The sequence below is a fragment of the Ascidia mentula genome, chromosome 4, assembly GCF_947561715.1.
Source record: "Ascidia mentula chromosome 4, kaAscMent1.1, whole genome shotgun sequence".
Taxonomy (NCBI): Eukaryota; Metazoa; Chordata; class Ascidiacea; order Phlebobranchia; family Ascidiidae; genus Ascidia; species Ascidia mentula.
This window is the reverse complement of record NC_138569.1, coordinates 389,718-410,128: the sequence shown is the minus strand read 5'-3', so window position 1 is coordinate 410,128 and position 20,411 is coordinate 389,718. Positions and strand designations below refer to the sequence as shown.

The 20,411-nt window shown below is 37.1% G+C and overlaps 3 protein-coding genes across 6 annotated transcripts; 2 read left to right on the top strand and 1 right to left on the bottom strand.

The window, feature by feature from the left end:
* Positions 1 to 632: 632 nt before the first annotated feature.
* On the top strand, positions 633 to 5,675 carry LOC145898442 (uncharacterized). Of its 3 annotated transcripts, XM_082986893.1 has the most exons (14): positions 633 to 1,076; positions 1,308 to 1,437; positions 1,631 to 1,789; positions 1,999 to 2,150; positions 2,275 to 2,363; positions 2,437 to 2,548; positions 2,615 to 2,725; positions 2,950 to 3,397; positions 3,552 to 3,702; positions 3,772 to 3,893; positions 4,492 to 4,693; positions 5,053 to 5,142; positions 5,205 to 5,301; positions 5,538 to 5,675. In XM_082986893.1, exons 1-14 carry the CDS (start codon positions 915 to 917, stop codon positions 5,616 to 5,618), a joined length of 2,106 nt encoding a protein of 701 aa, XP_082843019.1. In that variant the 5' UTR covers positions 633 to 914; the 3' UTR covers positions 5,619 to 5,675. The 3 variants fall into 3 exon arrangements, with proteins under 3 accessions (XP_082843019.1, XP_082843017.1, XP_082843018.1); XM_082986891.1 differs by having other exon boundaries at positions 5,205 to 5,626; XM_082986892.1 differs by having other exon boundaries at positions 2,615 to 2,729; positions 2,954 to 3,397; positions 5,205 to 5,626.
* Positions 5,676 to 5,809: 134 nt separating this feature from the next.
* Positions 5,810 to 8,908, bottom strand: LOC145898468 (coiled-coil domain-containing protein 93-like). 2 transcript variants are annotated; one of them, XM_082986929.1, is made up of 4 exons: positions 7,274 to 8,908; positions 6,581 to 6,648; positions 6,442 to 6,509; positions 6,124 to 6,263 (listed from the first exon to the last, which is right to left on the bottom strand). In XM_082986929.1, the coding sequence occupies exons 1-4, from the start codon at positions 8,837 to 8,839 to the stop codon at positions 6,259 to 6,261; spliced, it is 1,707 nt and encodes a 568-aa protein (XP_082843055.1). In that variant the 5' UTR covers positions 8,840 to 8,908; the 3' UTR covers positions 6,124 to 6,258. The 2 variants fall into 2 exon arrangements, with proteins under 2 accessions (XP_082843054.1, XP_082843055.1); XM_082986928.1 differs by having other exon boundaries at positions 5,810 to 6,263; positions 6,442 to 6,648.
* A 1,381-nt stretch (positions 8,909 to 10,289) lies between these two features.
* Positions 10,290 to 20,072, top strand: LOC145897729 (uncharacterized). Its single transcript, XM_082986136.1, has 9 exons — positions 10,290 to 11,064; positions 11,141 to 11,320; positions 11,886 to 11,987; positions 13,039 to 13,139; positions 13,588 to 13,696; positions 13,871 to 13,964; positions 14,295 to 14,560; positions 15,906 to 16,071; positions 17,796 to 20,072. The coding sequence occupies exons 1-9, from the start codon at positions 10,339 to 10,341 to the stop codon at positions 18,083 to 18,085; spliced, it is 2,034 nt and encodes a 677-aa protein (XP_082842262.1). The 5' UTR covers positions 10,290 to 10,338; the 3' UTR covers positions 18,086 to 20,072.
* Positions 20,073 to 20,411: the final 339 nt, after the last annotated feature.

Genomic DNA, 20,411 nt, shown 5'->3' with positions numbered 1-20,411 from the left:
CATCAAGATTTAAACTAATCCGAGGATCTGATAGTTTGACAACTTACACATTCAACACACACAAAGCAAAACACATGTTCTGCAAAACCTGCGGCGTGCAAAGTTTTTACATTCCAAGATCCAATCCTGATGGATACGGTGATTAACATTTTGTTGTTTTGTTGCCAGAAAGTTCATAATTACTAAGGAGGATTTTTTCTTGGCAAATGAGTGTGTAGTTAATTTTTCTGCACTGATATCCAGAAGGCATCAGGGCATGATATAATTGTTAAGATTATGCTGTAACAGCCCTCAACTGATTTTTATTAACAATTCATTTTTCTTATTGTTGTTTTTCATATATACTTTCTTATATATGTACAAGAATTGTTTCAATCACATGACAAGGCCGGATCGCCCCACTGCACAGGTCTTACTTAGCAATCACAGCTATCGTATTGAGATAATCAACCTTATGATTATATGTAAGAATGTTGTTTTTAACCTTCAGGAATCAACCCACGGTGTTTGGACAAAAGCACGGTAGAAAGTGTTAAAGTTGAAAAGTTTGATGGAGGAAATTGGGAAAGTTCAATGGAAGATCAACTGACTAAACCTGTCTCTATTCAATCAAGATCAAAATAATTCAACAAGCAAATGATCCCAAGATATGAAGAACCATATTTCATTTTACCCATTGCATGCAAAATAAATTTATATCGTGTTACTGGCTTGGTTGGATTGTTATCTTATATAAAGTTATGGTTTGTGGATAATTATTTTTTGCATTTGAAAAATATTCTGTGTTGCGTATTCTTTGAATTGTTGATTTAATTGTGTTTTGTGTTCACTATCTGTAATTGTGCTTTAATGTTGTAAATTTTATTTTGTTTAATCATTGTTTGACTGATCTGTTACTTTGAAGTTTTATTAATATGATTATTTGTTACTTTTATCAATTTGCTGAAATCGTGTGTTTTCTAAAACCAACAATTTATTTCCATGTAGGATTCATTTTTGCAAAACTGTTGATTTGTTTTGTTCTGCTGTTAATGGCTCCGGTAACCATACAAGATATTGTGCAGGTTTCTTCAGAGGTATGATTTCTATGACTACTTTTATTCATTTCGTTTTAACATAACTTGACTTCTTCCATAACTTTCATTCATCAATATCAGGTTAAATTATTGTATCCTTAAAATAAAAAAAATACAACTGTACTCATAACATTTAACTTGTAATGTTTATTTGAACATGTTACAACAAGTACCCAAGTATTTTGTTTCTGTAAATCATGTGTAACGTTTACTTTTTTTTGCCCACAACAGAGTGAAACTCATCCAGCCTCAAATCTTCTTCGTGACAAGAAATGGATGACTTGCCTCTCTGAAAAATCCTCCAAAGTTGAAATTGAATTCGGTTTTCAAACTCCCGTTCAGATTCATTACATCGATGTTGGTGGGTTTACATAGAAATCAAATTTGCATTGACAGCAAGTGTTTGGTTTCTGGATCATTTCTATGTTTACTACGATTTCTAATATTATTTATTTTAGCTGAAGATAAAAACCTTACCATATCTTTATTATTGAGTTGTGAGCTTTTGTTTTCATCTCTCAACATCGGTTGGTTGCAATCAATATTTTATTCAGGATATTTCAATATTTCCTCTATGGAAGTTTTTGTTGGTTCATCATCATGGCCACCATCGAAAGACTACGTGCAGTTAATTCCAGCTGTTATGATGCAAAGCGCAATTGATGCAAGAATGGGAAAAAACAGGACTGGATGCAAAATGATCAACTTTTCCGGTTTGTTTCAAACTTTATTTTGTGTTTAAACCTTTTTCACTCAGGGTTTTTTAAACTCTTTTGAAAATACATTGCAAAGTACTTTTGGTTTTCATTGGGATTGTTTATATAAAGATAAGTGCTTCCTTTTCTGTCTGAGAACAAAGGGATTTAAGCGTAGGAATACTTTTAAATGAAAATGGTTGAGGACAAACTTATGTCTAACGCAGAACACATGATCAAGGAAGCAGGTGTGAAGAAGTGGAACAGGGTTAGACTTATTTTGCTTCAACCTCACGCAAGAAACAAACAACTGGGTTTGGAATTCATCAGGTTTGGAACACCAAAAAATTCACCACAAACTTTAACGCCCAAATCAAAGGTTTAACAGTTTTCTGATTCATTTTCTTAATAATAAATGTGTGTGCAAATGCAAGGGTTCTGGTCTACAGTTTATAAATGTATTGTCTTCCTTTAATGTGCAGTTTCTGTGTAACCATGATTAGGGTGAAAATTCAAGCAAGTCATACTCGTCTCCAGCATCAGATAAACCTGAGTCATCATTTTTCAGAATGATGAATCGTGTCAAGAACAGGTTAGAAGGCATAGCAATTTATGTTTTTTTCTGTTTGAAGTGTTTTTTTGACTATACATAATTGTTTATCAAGTGATGAAAAGTTGCCAATGACAACTGGAAAGATGAGACAACTATCAGAATCTGGACCCTCATTATCAAGAAATATTAAAATGTTGATGGCATCAAAATCCTCCACCCCCCAGGTTTAAACAAACATGGATATATTCCTGCATTTGTATTCAACATTTCAACATTATTATTCAAAACAGCCGATGAGAAAAAGCAATGAATTTCACAAAGAAAAAGTTTCGAATAAGTTTGTCGAGACAAAATCAAACAAGCCAAGAAAATTATTCAACAAGTCCAGTGACAGAGAAAATGCAAGTTTTTATTCATCAATTTATAGCGGGAGGTTTTTGTATCAAAAAATATGCAAGCGTGGAAATGTTTGTTGAAAACATTACCACAATATTTTACTACAACTAAAAGGGTTTTGGACGTTTACAGTATTTTTATTGTACAAGTCAGTATGTTCTGCATTAAATTTAGGTTAGGTTAATACTTGGCACAAAACATGCATTTTTAGTTAAAGTTTTTTTTGCAGTCAGACAAAAATAAAATTGATGCTGATAATTTGACCGAGAGATCAACCAGAAATGAAAAGATTTTTGCCAACAAAAATCCTCCAAGTTCTCATCCAACCTCACAAACCTTTGACCTACAGGATGTATCCCAAGCGAAGAAGTTTGAAAAACCAATAAACAAACAAAGTTCTGATACAAATATGACAAAGTTGAATAAAGACAAATTGTCAAAAGTACAAATGCATCGGCCTGCACCAAAAACACAACAACAAAATTTCGCTGTCGATGACCATGCCAGTGATGGAAAAAGTCACTCTACTTCCGATGATTGTGTTTTGGATGAAAGCAGGAGTTGCACGGAGCCGAAGTACACAGAGATACAAGTAAAGAAACTGAAACAAGCAGTCACCAAATTCTTTTTGTCTCTTAACAAAGATGAATTGAATTTAGCAAAGCTGAAAGTCAAAGGTTTGGATTTATTCGATTAGTTTGTCCTGTTTTTTATCTTGTGTGCATTAAAATTTCTGTGCCTGTTAAATGAGTGATTAATATAATTTATGATTATCTTGATAACTTTTTTTTTAATCGTTATAAATTTAAAAATCATGCTAAAATTTTTTAGATTTGCGGAAAAAGTTTGAATCGGTGAATGATGTCAAACTGAATCGAGAAGGAAGGAAATATTTCCGCGACGTCACAGCAAAAAATATCCATTTAATCCAAGAACAACAGCAAAATAAAATCGGAAGTGGGAAAAGGAAGTCGTCTGAAGTGTAGGCTCATGGAAAACGTTAAACACATTCTCAGAAACATTATTTTTGTCGTTTTTTTTTTACCCACAGCCTCCAGTGTGAAAAAACTTCCATCATGAATTCCAGTTCTGGCTATGGTGAATCCCCCAAAAAGTTATTCCGGTCTGAATTGTCAACTTCAGTCCATAAAGTGCAGTGCCCGTTGTGTTTGAGTATGTACTCTGTGTATCGAATATTTCTTTTGTTTTTCTATTAAATAGTCTCTTTAGGGTACAGCATCCTCTTTAGCATTGCTTTGTCAACTACTATATCTGCAAAGCATATTTTTAAAAAGCGTTCCTCCAGTATTATTGCCAAAGATTTAATATTTTTAACTACGCAGTAATATTTCATGCAACGGCATGATTGGCAGGATCGCCTCACTGCACAGGTCCTTGCTTGGCGATTACAGCAATCGTATTGTGATCATGAGGTTTAGAGGCTTGGCAGCCCAGGTAATGCAACCTAGCTGGATCAGCCACTTTTTCCTGACAAGTTGAAGCAAGATTTGAAAAATCAAGCTCCCGGTGAGGCTTGAACTCATGACCCTGGGCTAACCAGGCCCAAAGCTCTACCAACTGAGTTACAGGAGCTCAGTGGTTTCATTGGGTAGATTGTGGCCAAGGTACACTGGACTTGGCAGGCAACCTTCCCATTTACGTAGGGGGTCTGATCCAGCTAGGCTGCATTGCCTGGGCTGCCAAGCCTGCAAACCTAATGATATTTTTAACAAGAGAAGTAATCATTTAATTTACTTGTAAAATGCTGCAGGGATGTTCGACGGGTCAGTGGTCGAGGCCCATGCATCAGTTTGCCTGGAAGAAGACGGTGAAATGGGAGAAACCCAAACATTTCTTCCACAATTTGAGAATAATTCAATTCACACCATCTTGCCCCGCGATAGCGTTGTTGACTGTTCGGAAAATTCATGTCTCACTTCTGTAGAGCAACAGAACTGGATCAACTTCAGCAAGTAAATTAAAACATTTTGTGTTTTTTTTACTAGGGGCTGTTACAATTTATTGACTGCAGTTTTTAGAAATTGAACGAGAGTCATCTACAAGTCCTTGTGTTTTAAGTATTGTTTTCATATGTTCGTTATAATCACATTTTCTTACCTAGTAAGCTGCACACAGGGCCACTGATGACCAATTAGTACTCGTCAGTGTGGCTTGGTGCTTGGTGTCTCTCATATTGTGGTAAGCAGTCACTGTCCAATTAGTTACCCTGTCTGCAGCTCACTTAAACATTATTGGCTGCATTGCTCATGGTGTTATATCTATTTGGTATTTAATTGCACAGGAAGATTTTTTTCAACTTAATGTGTTACAGAGAACCTAAACCATACCAGGAAAGGTTGAACACGTCAGAATTTGCCGGATGCCAACTGGTAAAGTGTCCCTCATGTGGTCAGAAGTACAAGTAAGTTACAATGAAACCACTTTATAATCTGTACTCACTCCAGTGCTGCAACTTTGTAATAGGATAGAAGATATCCAACAACACAGTGATGAGTGTGCAGAAAAAGTGAACAGCAAGTATACAAAGATGGGGCTTTATTATGTGAAGAATTCTGAAACGGTAACATGCAAAGTGGAAGAATGTGCTTCTGTTAAACAGTGTTTCACGAAGTTAATTTTTAGTCCAAACTTAGAATGTTCTGGATAAGTTTGTACTACATTTACAAAATTATGATGTGCTTTAAGCTGTGTTGCATAACACTGCATAGTTAATAACTTGTGTGTTAAAAAATAAGTAAATTGTTTTCTTTGTCGCATAACATTCCAATCCATGAAATGAGTTGAATTTTGTTTCAGGCTTCACAGAATAGAGCAAAATCTAGCAAAACATTTTCAACAACAACTACAGGAACTGATAATGTTGTGGTTATTGATTAAATATTTATTGTGGCACAAAACTGTTTTCATTTGCAAATAAAAGCATGTTTTACCAAATTATTTTGAATTTGTCAAGAACATGATGAGCAATTATGTCAACTACATAATTTTAAATTTCTGAAAATATCTTTGTAGTTACAACCTGCAGAATACTGGAGGCTGTCCCAAAAAGCTTGTTAATCAAATAAGTTTCTGTGAAATTTATTCATCGATTTAGACAAGTTTAATCACACTGTGTCATTTATATTGTGATTATTGCACTTAATAAATAAGAAAATCAAAAAAGCAACAACATAACTCAAACAGAAACAACAGCACAAATTTATCATGAAAACTTGTTTTAACTGATATAATTTTTTAAATACTTTTTTACATAAAACTAAACACTGACAACTGCACAAAAGCATTTAAAATTAAAACACAACAAATGAAAAGCTGTATGGCATATCAGTATAAGGATACATGGTAATATATGTATGAAAGTTATGATTGATTAACTTTGCTGGACAGAATCTCATTTTTCCTGCATTCTTCCTGGAAATCACGGATGGTTTTCACATAAAGACGATGTTTTTCAACCAGGGAAAGATAGTTCTCCGTCAACTCATCCCTCTTTAGTTTTTCAAGTTGACGTTTCTTTTCAACCTGTAAAGTTTGTTTGTGTGGAATAATATAAAATACACTCAGATCTGTAGAACAGTTGCTTGAAAAACAACCTCAACATTGGCACAATAGTTAACCTATGACCAGAAATTGGGTGTTCAAAAATGAAACTTTAATGGTTTTGTTTTAATCTGTGTGAATTGCAAAACCAAACACTAACTTTTAGTTTGTTGCTCTTTATCCCCTCGACAATCTTTTCGAAGTGCTTTAAATATTGGGCCATGTTCCCTGTGGAGATCTTTGCAGTTTGAAAGTTGTCATAAATAGAATCGAGTAAATCCACTTCTTTCTCAACATACCGTCTTGTATCATCCAGGGTGTTGTACATCGTGTAAAACTGTTTTGTCTCCTTGTGCTTTGATGCAATCTGGGAAAATTTATTGTAATAAGTAAAACACGGTGGGTGAAATAGACAAAAACATGTGAAATACATATCACAAACATGAATGCTTGTTACCACAGCTTGAGGCAGAGCTTCCAAACTTTTTGCCCATTTTATCAGGAAAAAAATTCCACGAACCCACATGTTTAACAGTAACATGTTGCATTATAACACTTTATCTTTTTCTGAGAGCTGCAGACAGGGTGTATGCACGCACTGTTTCGACCTGTAAGGTCTCATCAGTGCAGCTGTTGATGTGGCACTGTGCTAGCAGGCACACAGATTTCCACTTTGTGGTACCTTTCGGTCAATCGTCGATATGTAGGGTACCAAACTAGGTACCAATCAACACAGACGAACCACGTGGAGCGCGCTATGGCCAAAACAACTGTTTGGGACCCAATAGTCTGCAGCTCTCATTGATTATTATGGCTCTTTTGCGCATATATTATCTTTTTATGTTCTTATACTGCAAGTAAATGTTGTGTATACTTTGTGTAATATTGACTATCTGTGACTCATGAAATTCAGCATATCACCCTGTTCAGGGTTGCAAGCACCAGAGTGAAAAGCCCTGATGAGGAATATACTGTAAATATATATATATTACCTGGTTGTAAAGCTCCACAAAATATCTCTGATACTGGGTCAGTTCTGCTCTTGTTGGAACTTCGTCGATTTTTCTGGACAATGTCGCCACTTGTCTGTTTTTAGCTGCCAAAATAAATCTGATTTTATTCAGTTTCTCTGAGTCCTCAATGCATTGTTTCTCCACAACGGAAAGATTTTTATTTTCTATGGTGGACATCGTGTTCAACTGCTCCGTTAGTTCTTCGATCTCGCTTTGAATTTGGTTTGCTTCCTCTTTGCATTGTTTTTTAAACTCGAACTCCTGTAATTTAAGATTCTCATTCATGGCAACAAGTTTTCTCAGTTTCTGGAGAATGCTTTTATCAGCATTTTGCTCAATTTCATCAAGTTCTCTCATCTTCTCTTCAAGCTCATGTTGTCTTTCCTGGGCAGCTCTGTGTTCGGTGGCAATTGCATCATTTTCCTCTTTGATTTCATTAAAATCAGACAATATTTCATCGGATTTTTTCTGTACTTCATTCAGTCTAACTTGCAACTTCTCAATATTTTCTTCATTAATCATTTCAGAACTTTTGGGTTTCTTTACGACGGCGGCTTCAATTTCTGCCTTCTTCTGGGCATACATGCTGCTGATTTCTTTAATTTCACTTGACTGCATTTCAACAATGGAGCCAATAACCTTGGTTGCTAATTTTCCTTCAATTTCACGACCAGTCATAGCTGACATTCCTCCCATCACAGCTTGCAACGTCTTCTCCTGGGCTATTCTGATAGCTTCCTCTTCATCTTCAATTGCTTCTCCTTGATCATTTTTAACAGAAATCTTTGAGAAAGCTGCATCAAGTTCCTCCTTCATGCCAGTTTGTTCTTTGCCTGTTGATGAATTCTGGTCATCGTCTTTCCTCTTCTTTTTCTGGACATTTAACTTTCGTCCATACTCCAGCAAAGTGGAAGAAACTTTCGCTTCCTCGGTTGTCAATGTTGCTTTGTCGTCATGCTTGTACTTCCTTACTGGCCTGTAGAAATCATGTAGCGTCTTTACTGCATCTTGAATTGTTTCTTTCTTAGCCTCCAGCTGGATGTCTTGAGGCATTTTGTGGTGCTTGTTGAATTGGGAAATGCTGAAGTCGCGAATGTGGTCACCCATCTCTTCACGAGTTTCAATGACCTTTTTAACAAGCCACTGAATTACGAGAAAAATGCTTTTGAAGTCAAGGCCCTGAATTTGATGTGGTTCAATTGGATGAGGGCACTTCATCTTTGGAAGAACACTGACAATTTTTTCTGTCAAAGATATTTTCTGGCCTATGGTTGAGTTTTCTTGAAACAGTAAATTGACGTCAATATCAAAACTACAGTTGCTTATACACCAGGTCATCCCACCAACCACTTTGTCGAATGGGGATAGGCCTTTGATTCTTGCCCTAAAATATCCTGCTGCAACCAGAAGATCAATAATCTCCTTGAATTTATTCTTTTGTTCTTCATCGTCTCTTGTTTCCACAGTAACCGCTTTTCCGTCTTGACCAAGCTCCACTCCGACCTTGGAACTTGCTCTTGCTTTACCAAACACACTGGCACTCATTTTCGTATCCGTCCAAATTATGTTGCAGGTGTACTAGGGACAACCTAGGTAACAGCCACAAAAAGAGGCGGATTCTAGAAAGTATAAAAAACATAGCTATGTTAGGCCTATAAATTAAACGTAAAATGCTTATCAAGCAATTTAATACTTCGCCGGTGATTTAACCAGCCCAAATGCAAATAATGTCAATTATTCCTTGAACGTAAGAAATAATTTTGCAATGTAGAAATTGAATCGCTTGACAAAAGTTAACACGAAAGTTCCATGCACGCGCGGATACCAAAAAGATTGCCAAAAAAGTTTGAATGAAAATAAACTTATGTTGACGCTGGTCATTAATAGTAGTGGATTTGCCCTTGTATTGCGATCGAAGGTTTTGGCCAAGAGTCAAGACTCATCTCTCTTTTAGCAAGATGCTAAGAACAGATTTCGCAATGACCAAAACCTTATCCATGGCGGTTAAGTAAACCTTCTTCACTTACCCGACAAATTTGTGAATTACAGGTTTATTTTCGCTTTCGAATAAAGGTAATGCAAAAATGTATGGCATTAGGGAATAAGTAGATGGCAACACGCCTTCGATACCCATTATTAACTAACAATCTACCCCTATTGTTATGATTTTTTACCTCAATTATGACGTCATAAATACTGTGGAGCTCTCGGGGCTGTAGTCATGCACCGGTTGGCGAAGTTTTGCAGCAATGCTGTGAGCCTTTATTATATCACAAAGGATTGTTTCGATTTTACTTGTAATGCAATTGTGTTTGTATTTTTAGTTGTAGTTGCAACATCAGTTCATATTGCAATGTAATGCTGTGGTTAGAATGCTATTGTATAGTTTCGTTTTGCAAACGTAGCAAGCAAATATTTTTTATATAAGAAACGTACACACGCAATAGGCTAAGTTAACAAAGAAAATCAGCATTTCAAAAGTTGGCTCATAAAATACAAGATATAATCGTTTGTCGCATGTAAACCTTGTCGTAACACTGGTATGCAATAATCTAATAATATTGATTGCTTTCTTCCCTAGTTAGCACACTGTAATAATAAGAGGTTGCATATCTTTAACTATTCCACAGTGCATTTTGTGCACAGATATCTATTGGCATATGTTTGTTGCAGATTTGGGCAATTATAGAAAATTTTGTTCTCCAGTTTAACAAATTAGAGCAAAATTACAGAACTCTAATTTAACTCGGAAAAATTTAGTAAGCTCCAATTCTAGTTTAATCTAATTTTTAGCATTGCTAAAAACGCTAATGTGTCCAGAGGTTGTTTTTATTCAGAATTTTTTTTTCCAAAATCGGTGTTTTGTACTTCACATAACACAAAAAAACAAGCTTTTCAAGTCTGCTTGGTTGTAGATCATATTGTCTTGTACTTAAAAAACTATTTTAATCCTGTTGTCTTTCTTGACAATCTACTTTATTCATACAACAGCATAACTTAACAATAAAAGCATAACCGCAGGAACATCTGGATGGGCACCGGCAATGGATGGGATCACACCGGCCAACCTTCCTCCCAATGCGATGCTTCTGTTAAATGACTGGAAAGTTGTGCAACTCTATGAGTCACAAGCATTCATCAATGCACGGCGCCTTATCGCCGCGCTACAGCCTTTCCTTGAGCAACATAATATCTGCACGTTTCAAGCTAGCTTATGCAGCTTAATCTCTGAAAAGTATGTGGCGCATTTCCAGGATTGCTTCCTCAGGGAATCACATCGCCTGGACAACCTTAACAATGGACTGGTTTCCATGGATGTGGGTTGTACGCAGAGCACCAACCCAGGGAAAGACTATCGCAAAGAAATGCAATCTGACTTTGATAGATTTTTGGTCGATGCATCCCAACATAACGGTGAAAGTATAAAAGATGTTGGGAACAGTGAGGCAGTTGTGAATGGTTTGTCAAAACAATTGTGCAATTCCAGTCTTAACAAACTGATGGAGGAAAAAGAAGATGTTTCAAGAAATCGACGAATGAGTGCCGATGATGGTGCATTGGAGCAAATTAACGAGGACAACTCAGATGTTTTCAAAAAGAAGAAACCAAAGAAACGTGGAATTTCAATGAAATCAAGTCAAAAACCAAAAAGCAGAACGAAGTCAGAGGATGATGTTGGATATTACAAAGAAAATGGGGATGCATCAAATAAAGGTTTTGTTTCAAATGTCTGGAATCGCCTCAGACGTGGAAGCACAAGTAGAATCAAAGTATGAAAAGAAGTTTTTCCAATTTAGAGTTTTTTGACGAGCTGCAGCAAAAATGTCCAAATCTTGTTTTTTTCAGGGCTTTAGCAGTTTTCCTGAAAAGCCTCCACAAGACGTGTCAGTTCGAATCGACATGCCTGCTAGCTATCTTGTGATCGGGCAAACTCTACCGGGGGAAAATATGGCTTTCCAGAGGTCCCGGATGGTCTTAACACAGTTCGAGAAAGATTACTTAATCGAGATATTTTCTCCAACTAAGGTAACTATTTGTGGGTTTATAATTTAAACAAAGTTTTTGCAGAAATGTTTTATGCTATTGCATGACAAAGCAGGATCGGTCCACTGTAAGGATCCTTACTTGGCAATCTTAGCTATCGTATTTAGATTATTATGTTCACTGGCATCACAGCCAACTTGTTTCCGACATGCCAGTGAACGGAGTTAACATTATGCCTGCCAATACCAGCAACAAACTGACAAACAAAATTTGTTTAACATTTAAGTATAAATCTACGTATATAAGTTAATAGTGATGTGTTTTCTTATGTTACTCTATGTCAATACTATCCACCTTGTTTGGAGTTGTAATAATCATGGAACAATGGATATTTCAGTCTGATTTTAAAGCCCACCATTTGACTGTTTGAGAAAAATATGATTGTGATCATAACTATAGTTTATTATTAAAACATGAGCAGCAAAAGGGGTCACTTCATGCAACATGTTCGCAGTATTTATAAAATATACACCTAACATTATAAAGGGCTTTCAAATATATATTTGCCGTAAGGACATAACATTTATCTACTACTTTGAACTGATAGAGCACCAAGGCCAAATACACAATAATGGGTTGTGACATCACTGAAGTTCGACCAACTACTGCTGTTGAAATGCCCGATATCGACTACACGTTCGTTATCAAGGTTAGTCTCTTGTGCCAAAAGTTCAAATGAAGGTTGCTCGTGGTTTTCTGTGTGGTTTACTGAGTTGAATGAGGAACAAATTTACCGAGGTATCAGAGGGAGAGGAGATAATTTTAAATATATAAAGTTTACCTGGATAGAAATACATATGTTGAAAGTAATTGTATGTAGTAGATATGTAGATAGTTTTAAAAGGAAATTTAATCATCAAAAACTTTTGTTTTTCTTACAGTTTTAGAGATTTAGCTTTAAATAGTGTGTATGCCAATAACCAGCAAGTTCAGTTGTTTAGATACAGAATTTTTGTTGAATGTTATATTCAACATGTGATCAATATTAAGTGTTAAATATTGGTGTTAGTCTACGTGCCATTCTCCACATCAGAACTAGACCAATTCTATTGTCTCATGCCCATAGGATGTAATCTTATCTCCATTGAAAAGATTATTGTCACTGCCCACAATACACTACCATCAAATTATGCCCAACTTGATACAAATGCAACAAAACACTTTTTCCATGTAAATTTTGTAAGAAAAATGTTTAATTTTCAAGTCCCTCTGCCAAATATGGTGTGTACAGTTTAACTTGCGGTATCTGGCCCATAAAAATAGCATTCGCATGTGGCTGCTATTTTGGTAATTATGGGTTGTGAGTTTTGTATGGCACTTAAAACGATCTGTAATTTCATTTCAGAAACTTCCAGACAGGTTATCGGCTATGTCTACTCTATTTCACTTTCAAAGTTCTAACTTTGTCACATTATATTTAATCCAGTTTAAAGAAATTAACATTGGTAAATGTAGTGGTTTCACACCTCAAAACAATCAAGTTGCATTATTTCTACGCTAAGAACCCCAGTGTTATTTTCAATAATGATATTTTAATATTTTGATATTTTGGTTTCTGCAAATTACAAGGCAACAGAAATAAAAAGACTGTTATGACAATAATAGTGCTTTGTACAAATGTAATAAAAACTTGCCGCTCTGTGTAGATTGAAAACAAAAACTGTTTTTAATGTTTGAATAAATTCTGTGTGATTTTTCAGGCAAGTGGAAGTGAATATGTCGTGAAACTTAACGGTGATTTGGATTTTGCGACATGGTTATCGGAGATTGAGGAATGCAGCATAAAAGCTGGACATAAAAAGTAATATGGGTGGATTATTTATACCTAAACCATGTGGAGATAAGGACACATTTTTGATATATTTATGAAGACATTTTTTGTTTGTTAATAGTTCATAACAGGGTTCTTAAACCTTTTAGGTCACCGGCACACAATCCCTTTATTTTGTTTGCGGCATACCAAACTTTTAAGTCTGTTAAAGTTATTAACGAAAACAACAGGTGGCCTTGGTTAGATGAAGTGAAATTGCTTTAATTCGGGGCTGTTTTGGCTTCTGAACAGTGTTTGCTTTTAATCCGTGTCCTGAGGGAAAACAACAATTGCTGTAATAGAATACAACATTATAAATGATATATTTTGCCGCATACCTGAGCAAGCTTCTCACAGGTTTGATCAACCCGGGTTCATATTTAGCTTACAACTATATTTACCCCATTGTCAATCAACTAAGCCAAGTTCCATGTTTTAGGCTTCACGTCTACGAATGTCACAAACTACCATTTCTACCAGAACGGTTTAGGGAGAGTCCCCCAAACTCTGGTACAGACGTGACATCCAGTGATGATACTGGTCAACAGGTACTTTCCCTAAATTGCATATAATAAGCGTTGCAGGATTTTTACAAGATGCTGTGTTGTGTTTTTATCAATGTAAACATTATTTTGTGACTTAGTGCAAGTTAATGCGGTCATTCTTGCTTGATGACATCATTCCGTTTAGTTCCCATATTGAAATACGAAATCTATTTTCAGATGAGCGACTTTTCCACGACCCCCCCTAATTTGGGGAAGGCTGAACTTGTCAATAATTTGGATGAAGACACACAAAGTATTTCCACAACACAACGTATGACTGCCTTCTCCATTACATTAAATATTTTACCAAAGTTATATTTACCTTAACACATATATGTCATAAAGTGATCAAATACCTTAACGCATATATGTCATAAAAGTGATCAAATACCTTAACGCATATATGTCAACTTTTTTTTGTAAAGTTGTTTTTTTGCCAAATTATTATGATTTACAGTTTCACATTGGGATGTATTTAATTTTTTGTCAAGCCCTCTATCTATTTTAATAACTTCTTTTTTTGTCCAATTTTATTTAAATCCATACAAAATGTACATTGGCAAGTACTGCTTAGCAACCATTAAAAAAGAATTGTTTACAGTCGGGTCATGGGATTCAAAGGCAACTGCCCCTCTTTTAACTCCCTCAACATCCATGGAAGAAAGTGAAGAGGAGGGGGGACCCAGGAGGAGTGAAGTGATCCTCCCCAAAGATCTCGTTAACTTCCCGTGGTATCACATGAGCATGACGAGGATAAGGGCAACACAACTCGTCCTTGGTGGAAGACAGGGGGTTTTCCTCATGAGGTTGTCTGAAACACGCCAGGCCGGCCATGTTCTCACTTTCAACGTACAAGGTCGTGTCAAGGTCAGTGTTTTTCACAAAAAAACTTTTTTTTTTGTGGCCATCTTCACCATGTGTGAAGGATTCTTCTGTATATCACATGATTTGAGTGATAAGTAAAACCTTTTCTATTGTTTTTGTGAAGTTTTCATTTTCTTTCATCAGTTGTTTTCCTTTAAAAGCGTGGTGACCAATATTAGCCACAGTGTGTTTATTTTAGTGAGTTAGGTTGCTACAGTGCGACGTAATTATACATTCGCTGTTAAACGTCGATCATTCGAAAGTAAGTGACGGTTAATCTTGATATCAAGCGAAGGGGGGTGTTCGCGTGTCTCGAGTTCACCGTGCTGACGTTCCTTTAATCCATCTGTATGGTTTCGCTAACAAATTCAGTCGACCGCATCTTGCGGGCTGGGTTCGCTCGCTCACTCGCTCACTCGCTCGTTGCAAACTCGCTGCATTTGTGTAATTTGTTGCCTTGCAAGCGAAGATCTTCATGGCAGGATATAATAAGTATTGTGGGTGCGCCTGCGCAAGCCGGTATAGGAAACACTTAGTATGATATGATAGATCGTATTACGCCCAGCATGGTGTGATGTCTGTCGGTGGTTTAATTGTTGCCCGCCAAAGTTTTTCTTGTAACAATAGTTTGAAAATATTGCGAAACAATATGGCAAGTATTACAGATAAACTGCAGAATTACCATGTCCCTTTGTAAAGTTTATATTGTGCGACCTGTTCGGCGTTGTTCAATGTCAACTTATTGCATTCTGTTAACCTGGTCCAGGATCTTGCTCCAGCAACTTTTCCATCAGATAATTTAATATTAATACTTTTGAAGTCTTGGTCTGTTTTTGTGTTTCCAACATATTTTAGTTAAAGAATGCACGCAGTTTAATCTGATTATTTGTGGCATGCAACACTGCATAGTGTGAACAGGTTGCATTGTGGGAAGGTTACTTGTGACGTAATCCACGTTCAACATCCAACCAAATCCCTTATCTACTGTTACAAGCAAACTCGCTTACACAATCCCTTATCCTGTCAATATCTAACTTTTCTGATGTGTAACATGGCTTTTATCTTCAATCTTGCTGCTTTATTGTGTTTACCGGTTTTCACACCTCTGAAGTAATTATTGTCAGGACAGTGTTTCACAAAATTATTTTACATCGAAATATAGCAAGAAGAATGCGTTCGACACTTGTACTTTTAATTGTCCGGGGAAGTCCTGCAGTCAACACCTGCCGTTTTCCCCCTTTACTAACTCACAAGTAACTATTAATCTTGTCCCTGACAATAGACAAGAAAATTGGGGAAATATTACGTCATAGTTGACAAGAGTTCTTACTTAATATTTTTGTTGCAGCATCTTCGTTTATCCATCGACACTGGAGGGAAGTGCAGAGTTCAACACCTGAAGTTTAACTCTGTCCTTGACATGCTCGAGCATTTCCGATCCAACTCCATTCCCCTCGAAAGTGGAGGTTCCACACACGTATATCTCACCGATTACGTCATCAACGAGAATTGCAGTAAGTCACTTTCCGAAAGACGAGTTGGAACCTTTGTCTCAAAACTAGTGTTTGAACAGAATATTTGTCACTCCACGGGTTTTGTGGAAGACACTTAGGCTTTGGATTTATAAATCCCAACCTTTTTATAGTCACAGAACCCCTTTATAAAATCTTCAAGTTTGGGGAAATATTAATGAACATAGCCCTGGACATTGCTCCTTGGGAACTGTTTTGAAACTAAACTTAAAAAGAATAAACGTACCCCCTTCCTCCTCGTTAGGTTGCCCGCACGGTAATGTTAATAAAATAATATTCGTCACATTTTAAATCCATGGTGGTTATTTTTGTTTATTAACCCCCAACATTGCATTTGACGACCACAAATTTGGTCGCGAGCCATAGTTTTAGAAGACCTGTGGTTTGGAATACTGGAAATCTTTAACACTGAAAAAATTTTCCATTTTCACGTGTAAGTAGCAAAAGACGTTGTCCTGCCTCGAATTTTGCACAGGTATTTTGTATCATGAATGCGTTAACATGTTCGGAATCCCGTGTCACTAGCGGTTAAGTTTAAAATAGAATCAACCTCAAGGCTTCTCAAACCGCAGGATATCGCTCTCCTCGCGGCAAACTTATGTTATATAACCCTGTACGTTGCGCAACTGCACTCACGGGCGGATTTCCAAATTATAGTTTTGGAACATCCTGTTTTACAGCTTCTTGTAGTGCTCGTATTCATTCAAACCCAAATCCTTTCCAAACGTTTGTTTTTGATTTGAAGTAGCAAATTGTGAAATAAGTTTACGGTTCCAACTTTAGTTTGCCGCCGAACTTGTTTTTATTTCAACCACAGAGGTTCTAAAACTATGGCTCGCGACCAAATTTGTGGTTGTCAAATGCAATGTTGGGGGTTGATAAACAAAACACCTATGATTTCTATTGTGACTTGTATCAGTTTACTAACATTACCGTGTGTGCAACGTAACAAGGGGTATTGTTTTTAATTTAAGACGACAGTTGCTTACTTGGGGTCAGGCAGGAATTTATTGAATAGTTGAAACAAATCAATCCAAAATCCCTGCTTCAAATTACGGATGGATTAATTGTTCGTTTGGTTTCAATCTGGTTATTCTGGTTTATTTTTCCACGCCTAATATGCCGACCATGTTTATATATATATCAACATTCCTGTTGTCTCATGTGAATATATAGGAGCACCAGACAAAAGTCTTGGATTATCTGCTATTATATATTGAGTGCGTTCGTGTTGCGGCATAATGACGATGTAGTTCGTTTCACAATCTGTCATTTTAAATCTCTTAAACCAAGTCTCGCCTCAAACTGGGTCAAGTCTCTTGGTAAAGTATCATGTTTAAAGTTGTCGTGAGGCGCTTAAAGAGAGATGGTGGTGACGCTGCCGGTTATAACTAGTGAGATTAAGAAACGGAACCTGTCTGTCTGGATATGCGGACGAACAGCACTGGCAACTTTGTTTATTTATTGTAAACAGGTGTTATGCAACCACTTTTCTTCAAAACCGTCTGTCCTGGTTTAGCCGCCAACCTTCATATGAAACCTCTGAAGCCACATCCTTAATAAAAGTTACTTCTGAAATAAGTTGAAAACTTCAAATCCAACTTTTTGGTTCGCCGCACAGACCTGAGTGATCAGAAACATTATTTACGTTGGATTCCATGTTCTATCGATGTTTTTTATTGAAATGCTATCTGTTGTATCCTCAGACCCCAATGCTGACACAAGCGAAAACCAAGAACCCATTAGCGCCCCTACTGACGAAGCTGCAGACACCGAACCGACCACTGGCGGCGACGTGAGCGATCCATCTTCACCGACCAATCAGCGATCGCCTGCATCATGTGACAGTGACGTTGCAGGTCCCAGTGGATTACAGTCAATGAACAGCATTAGTTCGACAGCCCCTGTTACGTCACAGACTGCATTTGTCAACGACGGTGATGTCACAGTGCCAAGTCACGTGAGGGCTGTAGATAACCCATACGCCTTCAGTTAGTTGTAAAATAACTTTTTTCAACCTTTAGATAATTTTAAGTTGTTTTTATCGAAGCAGAAACCGAACTTTGTGATTTTACATGGTGGGATTTCCACGTGTTTGTCTCTTTGGGGTCGGCATGGCAACACGAACAAACAAAAATGATTTTGAATAACTAAAAGCATCGCGTAACACCGTGGCAACAGTTTTACATCGACAAGGTATAAGATGTGTTCCATCAAACCGCTGTTTAACTCCCCCCCCCCCTCCCTCCAATGGTGCTCCATTGCGCTTCATACGTCATAATTATACCAAGGTGTGAATTACAGACCATGCATTTTAACATATTCATCTTAAACCAAGTAAAGCTTGCCTCTGTGATTGACTCGAGATGTATTTTCAATGTGGTTGGAAATATTCTGGTTCACATTATTGTTTTTTTAAAAAACACTGGTGACACAGTTTGCCTTTTGTTGAAAATTCCCGAGAAGTTCCCGCGCTTTCGCGTCACGTGACCTGGCCGAGCAGCTTTCCTAAAAACGTTCAGTGCTTTAACGTCGCCGTTGCGCGTACATACTTGTGCTTGTGGTGTCGACGTTTTTCTGGTGCCCTTTCTCTCTGCTTCACTTCTACGCCTCTCAAAGCCTTAAGGTGTAAAGCGCCTTGTTTACAATTTCTTTTCCATGGCGTTGTGCAAAACAGGCTCCGTCAAATTGAGTCACAAAAACCTGACGTTTGAACTATTTTTTGCTACTTTACCTGATAATATGTGGTAAACCTTTTGTTAAAAAGACGAAAACGCCGGTTGTTGACGGGGCGTTGATTTATTGGAGAAGAAATCAGAAAACGTGTTTAATTTTGGTCTGATTTATGTATTTTAAACTCAGCATAAACGTTTAAACTTCTTAAAAAACCTTGGTTGATCAGTATTACCGAGTGGCGCCACCTGTCTCCACTAGGGGCGTTACGAGTTTTGGCTTCAGCATATAACTTAATATCCTGGCTTTCCTAACTTACGGTTTCTTCCATCAGCGACCCGCTTGAAACAATAATTTCGTTACCCTTTAAGGTCACGTGGGCCTCCCTCCCACCCAGCATAACGAAGTGGTTTAAAGGTGTTTCCCCTATTTCGCGATCAAAGTGTTCCTTTCGAAACTCGCATTCTTTATCTATTGTGTCGGCCGGCGCGTTCGCTTCGATTTTCGTTTGTTTTATCGCGTTGCCTTTATTACGACATAATTGGGAAGGTTTCCTGGTTATTTTTATCGTTTTCACTTCTGGCAATACCTTTTCACCATTGTCTCAATTTGTTTTATTCCTAACTTTTATCGAAGTTCAAAAAAACCGCATTTTTCCCGGAACTTTGTGATATTTGTACATAAACACTTAATATGTCGGAATTGTGATTTGTCGTGTTAAAAAAAAACCAACGACCACCCATCCGGTGAATTCATCAATTGTAAACTTACTCGGTAATTTTGCCGATCAGATGTCGGATGATTGAATGTAAACCAACGGAAGGAAGGTGTTTATGTGAACTTGTCTCACTCGGATCGCAACTTTGCCAGATACGTACGTCCCTTGTATTCCGTGTTTATCCTTTTGATGTTGGAAACGCTTGCCGACGTTTCGCCCCTAACTTATATTGTACTAGAGTGATGCTGAGTTTCCAGAACCAGATAGAAGGCATGTAACATAGTTGTCATCATGTATTTCCGGGTAATGTACATCCTATAATTGCGTCTATTCCACACTAGGAAATGGAACTCGCATTTGTATCCCAGTTTTGTTCATCACTAAAACGAAGCAGGAAAACCTTTGCTTTTGTCTAAATTCTCCAATTTGAACGCAACATGTATTTTCAGTTCTCCTTTTTTCCACCTTCTCTCGTTGTACCGTGCTTTTTTCTCTTGTACTCTCTCTCTCTCTCCGTGCTTTTAAAAATGCGACTTCGAGCGAGCGATTGGCGCTTGGGCGTTTTTGGTGTAGTTAATGCAAAAATATATCCCACCACCAGTTTCACTGCGTCTGCTGCAACGACCGTCATTTCCAATACCTTCCTGATGTGTTAACCAATTTAGGGCCATGAATATATCATGGAAAAAGCTGATAACTGGAGATACCTCGGTCATTTACTTGTGGAGTTTGTGTGCAACAAGCTACAAGTTAGCTGATTAAGCCACTCTTTCATTAAACATGTGACCTGTTTCTAACATGGTTCAACTACCAACTGATTTGTGTCAGAAAGAACATACTTCTCTGCTACAAATAAGTTTGTTTATAACTGTTTTTGTTAAATTGCGTTTGACGGATAGAATTAGTTGTGTTGCAAAATTTCTGACCATGG

Coding starts and splice junctions, on each gene's coding strand:
- LOC145898442 (XM_082986891.1), top strand. CDS start 915: ATGATTATTTGTTACTTTTATCAATTTGCTGAAATCGTGTGTTTTCTA. Junction 3,398..3,551: donor AGCAAAGCTGAAAGTCAAAG/GTTTGGATTTAT, acceptor AAAATTTTTTAG/ATTTGCGGAAAAAGTTTGAA. Junction 3,703..3,771: donor AAAAGGAAGTCGTCTGAAGT/GTAGGCTCATGG, acceptor TTTTACCCACAG/CCTCCAGTGTGAAAAAACTT.
- LOC145898468 (XM_082986928.1), bottom strand. CDS start 8,839: ATGAGTGCCAGTGTGTTTGGTAAAGCAAGAGCAAGTTCCAAGGTCGGA. Junction 6,649..7,273: donor TTGTGGAGCTTTACAACCAG/GTAATATATATA, acceptor AAATTTTCCCAG/ATTGCATCAAAGCACAAGGA. Junction 6,264..6,441: donor TAAAGAGCAACAAACTAAAA/GTTAGTGTTTGG, acceptor CAAACTTTACAG/GTTGAAAAGAAACGTCAACT.
- LOC145897729 (XM_082986136.1), top strand. CDS start 10,339: ATGGATGGGATCACACCGGCCAACCTTCCTCCCAATGCGATGCTTCTG. Junction 13,140..13,587: donor ATAAAAGCTGGACATAAAAA/GTAATATGGGTG, acceptor TCCATGTTTTAG/GCTTCACGTCTACGAATGTC. Junction 14,561..15,905: donor ACGTACAAGGTCGTGTCAAG/GTCAGTGTTTTT, acceptor TTTTTGTTGCAG/CATCTTCGTTTATCCATCGA.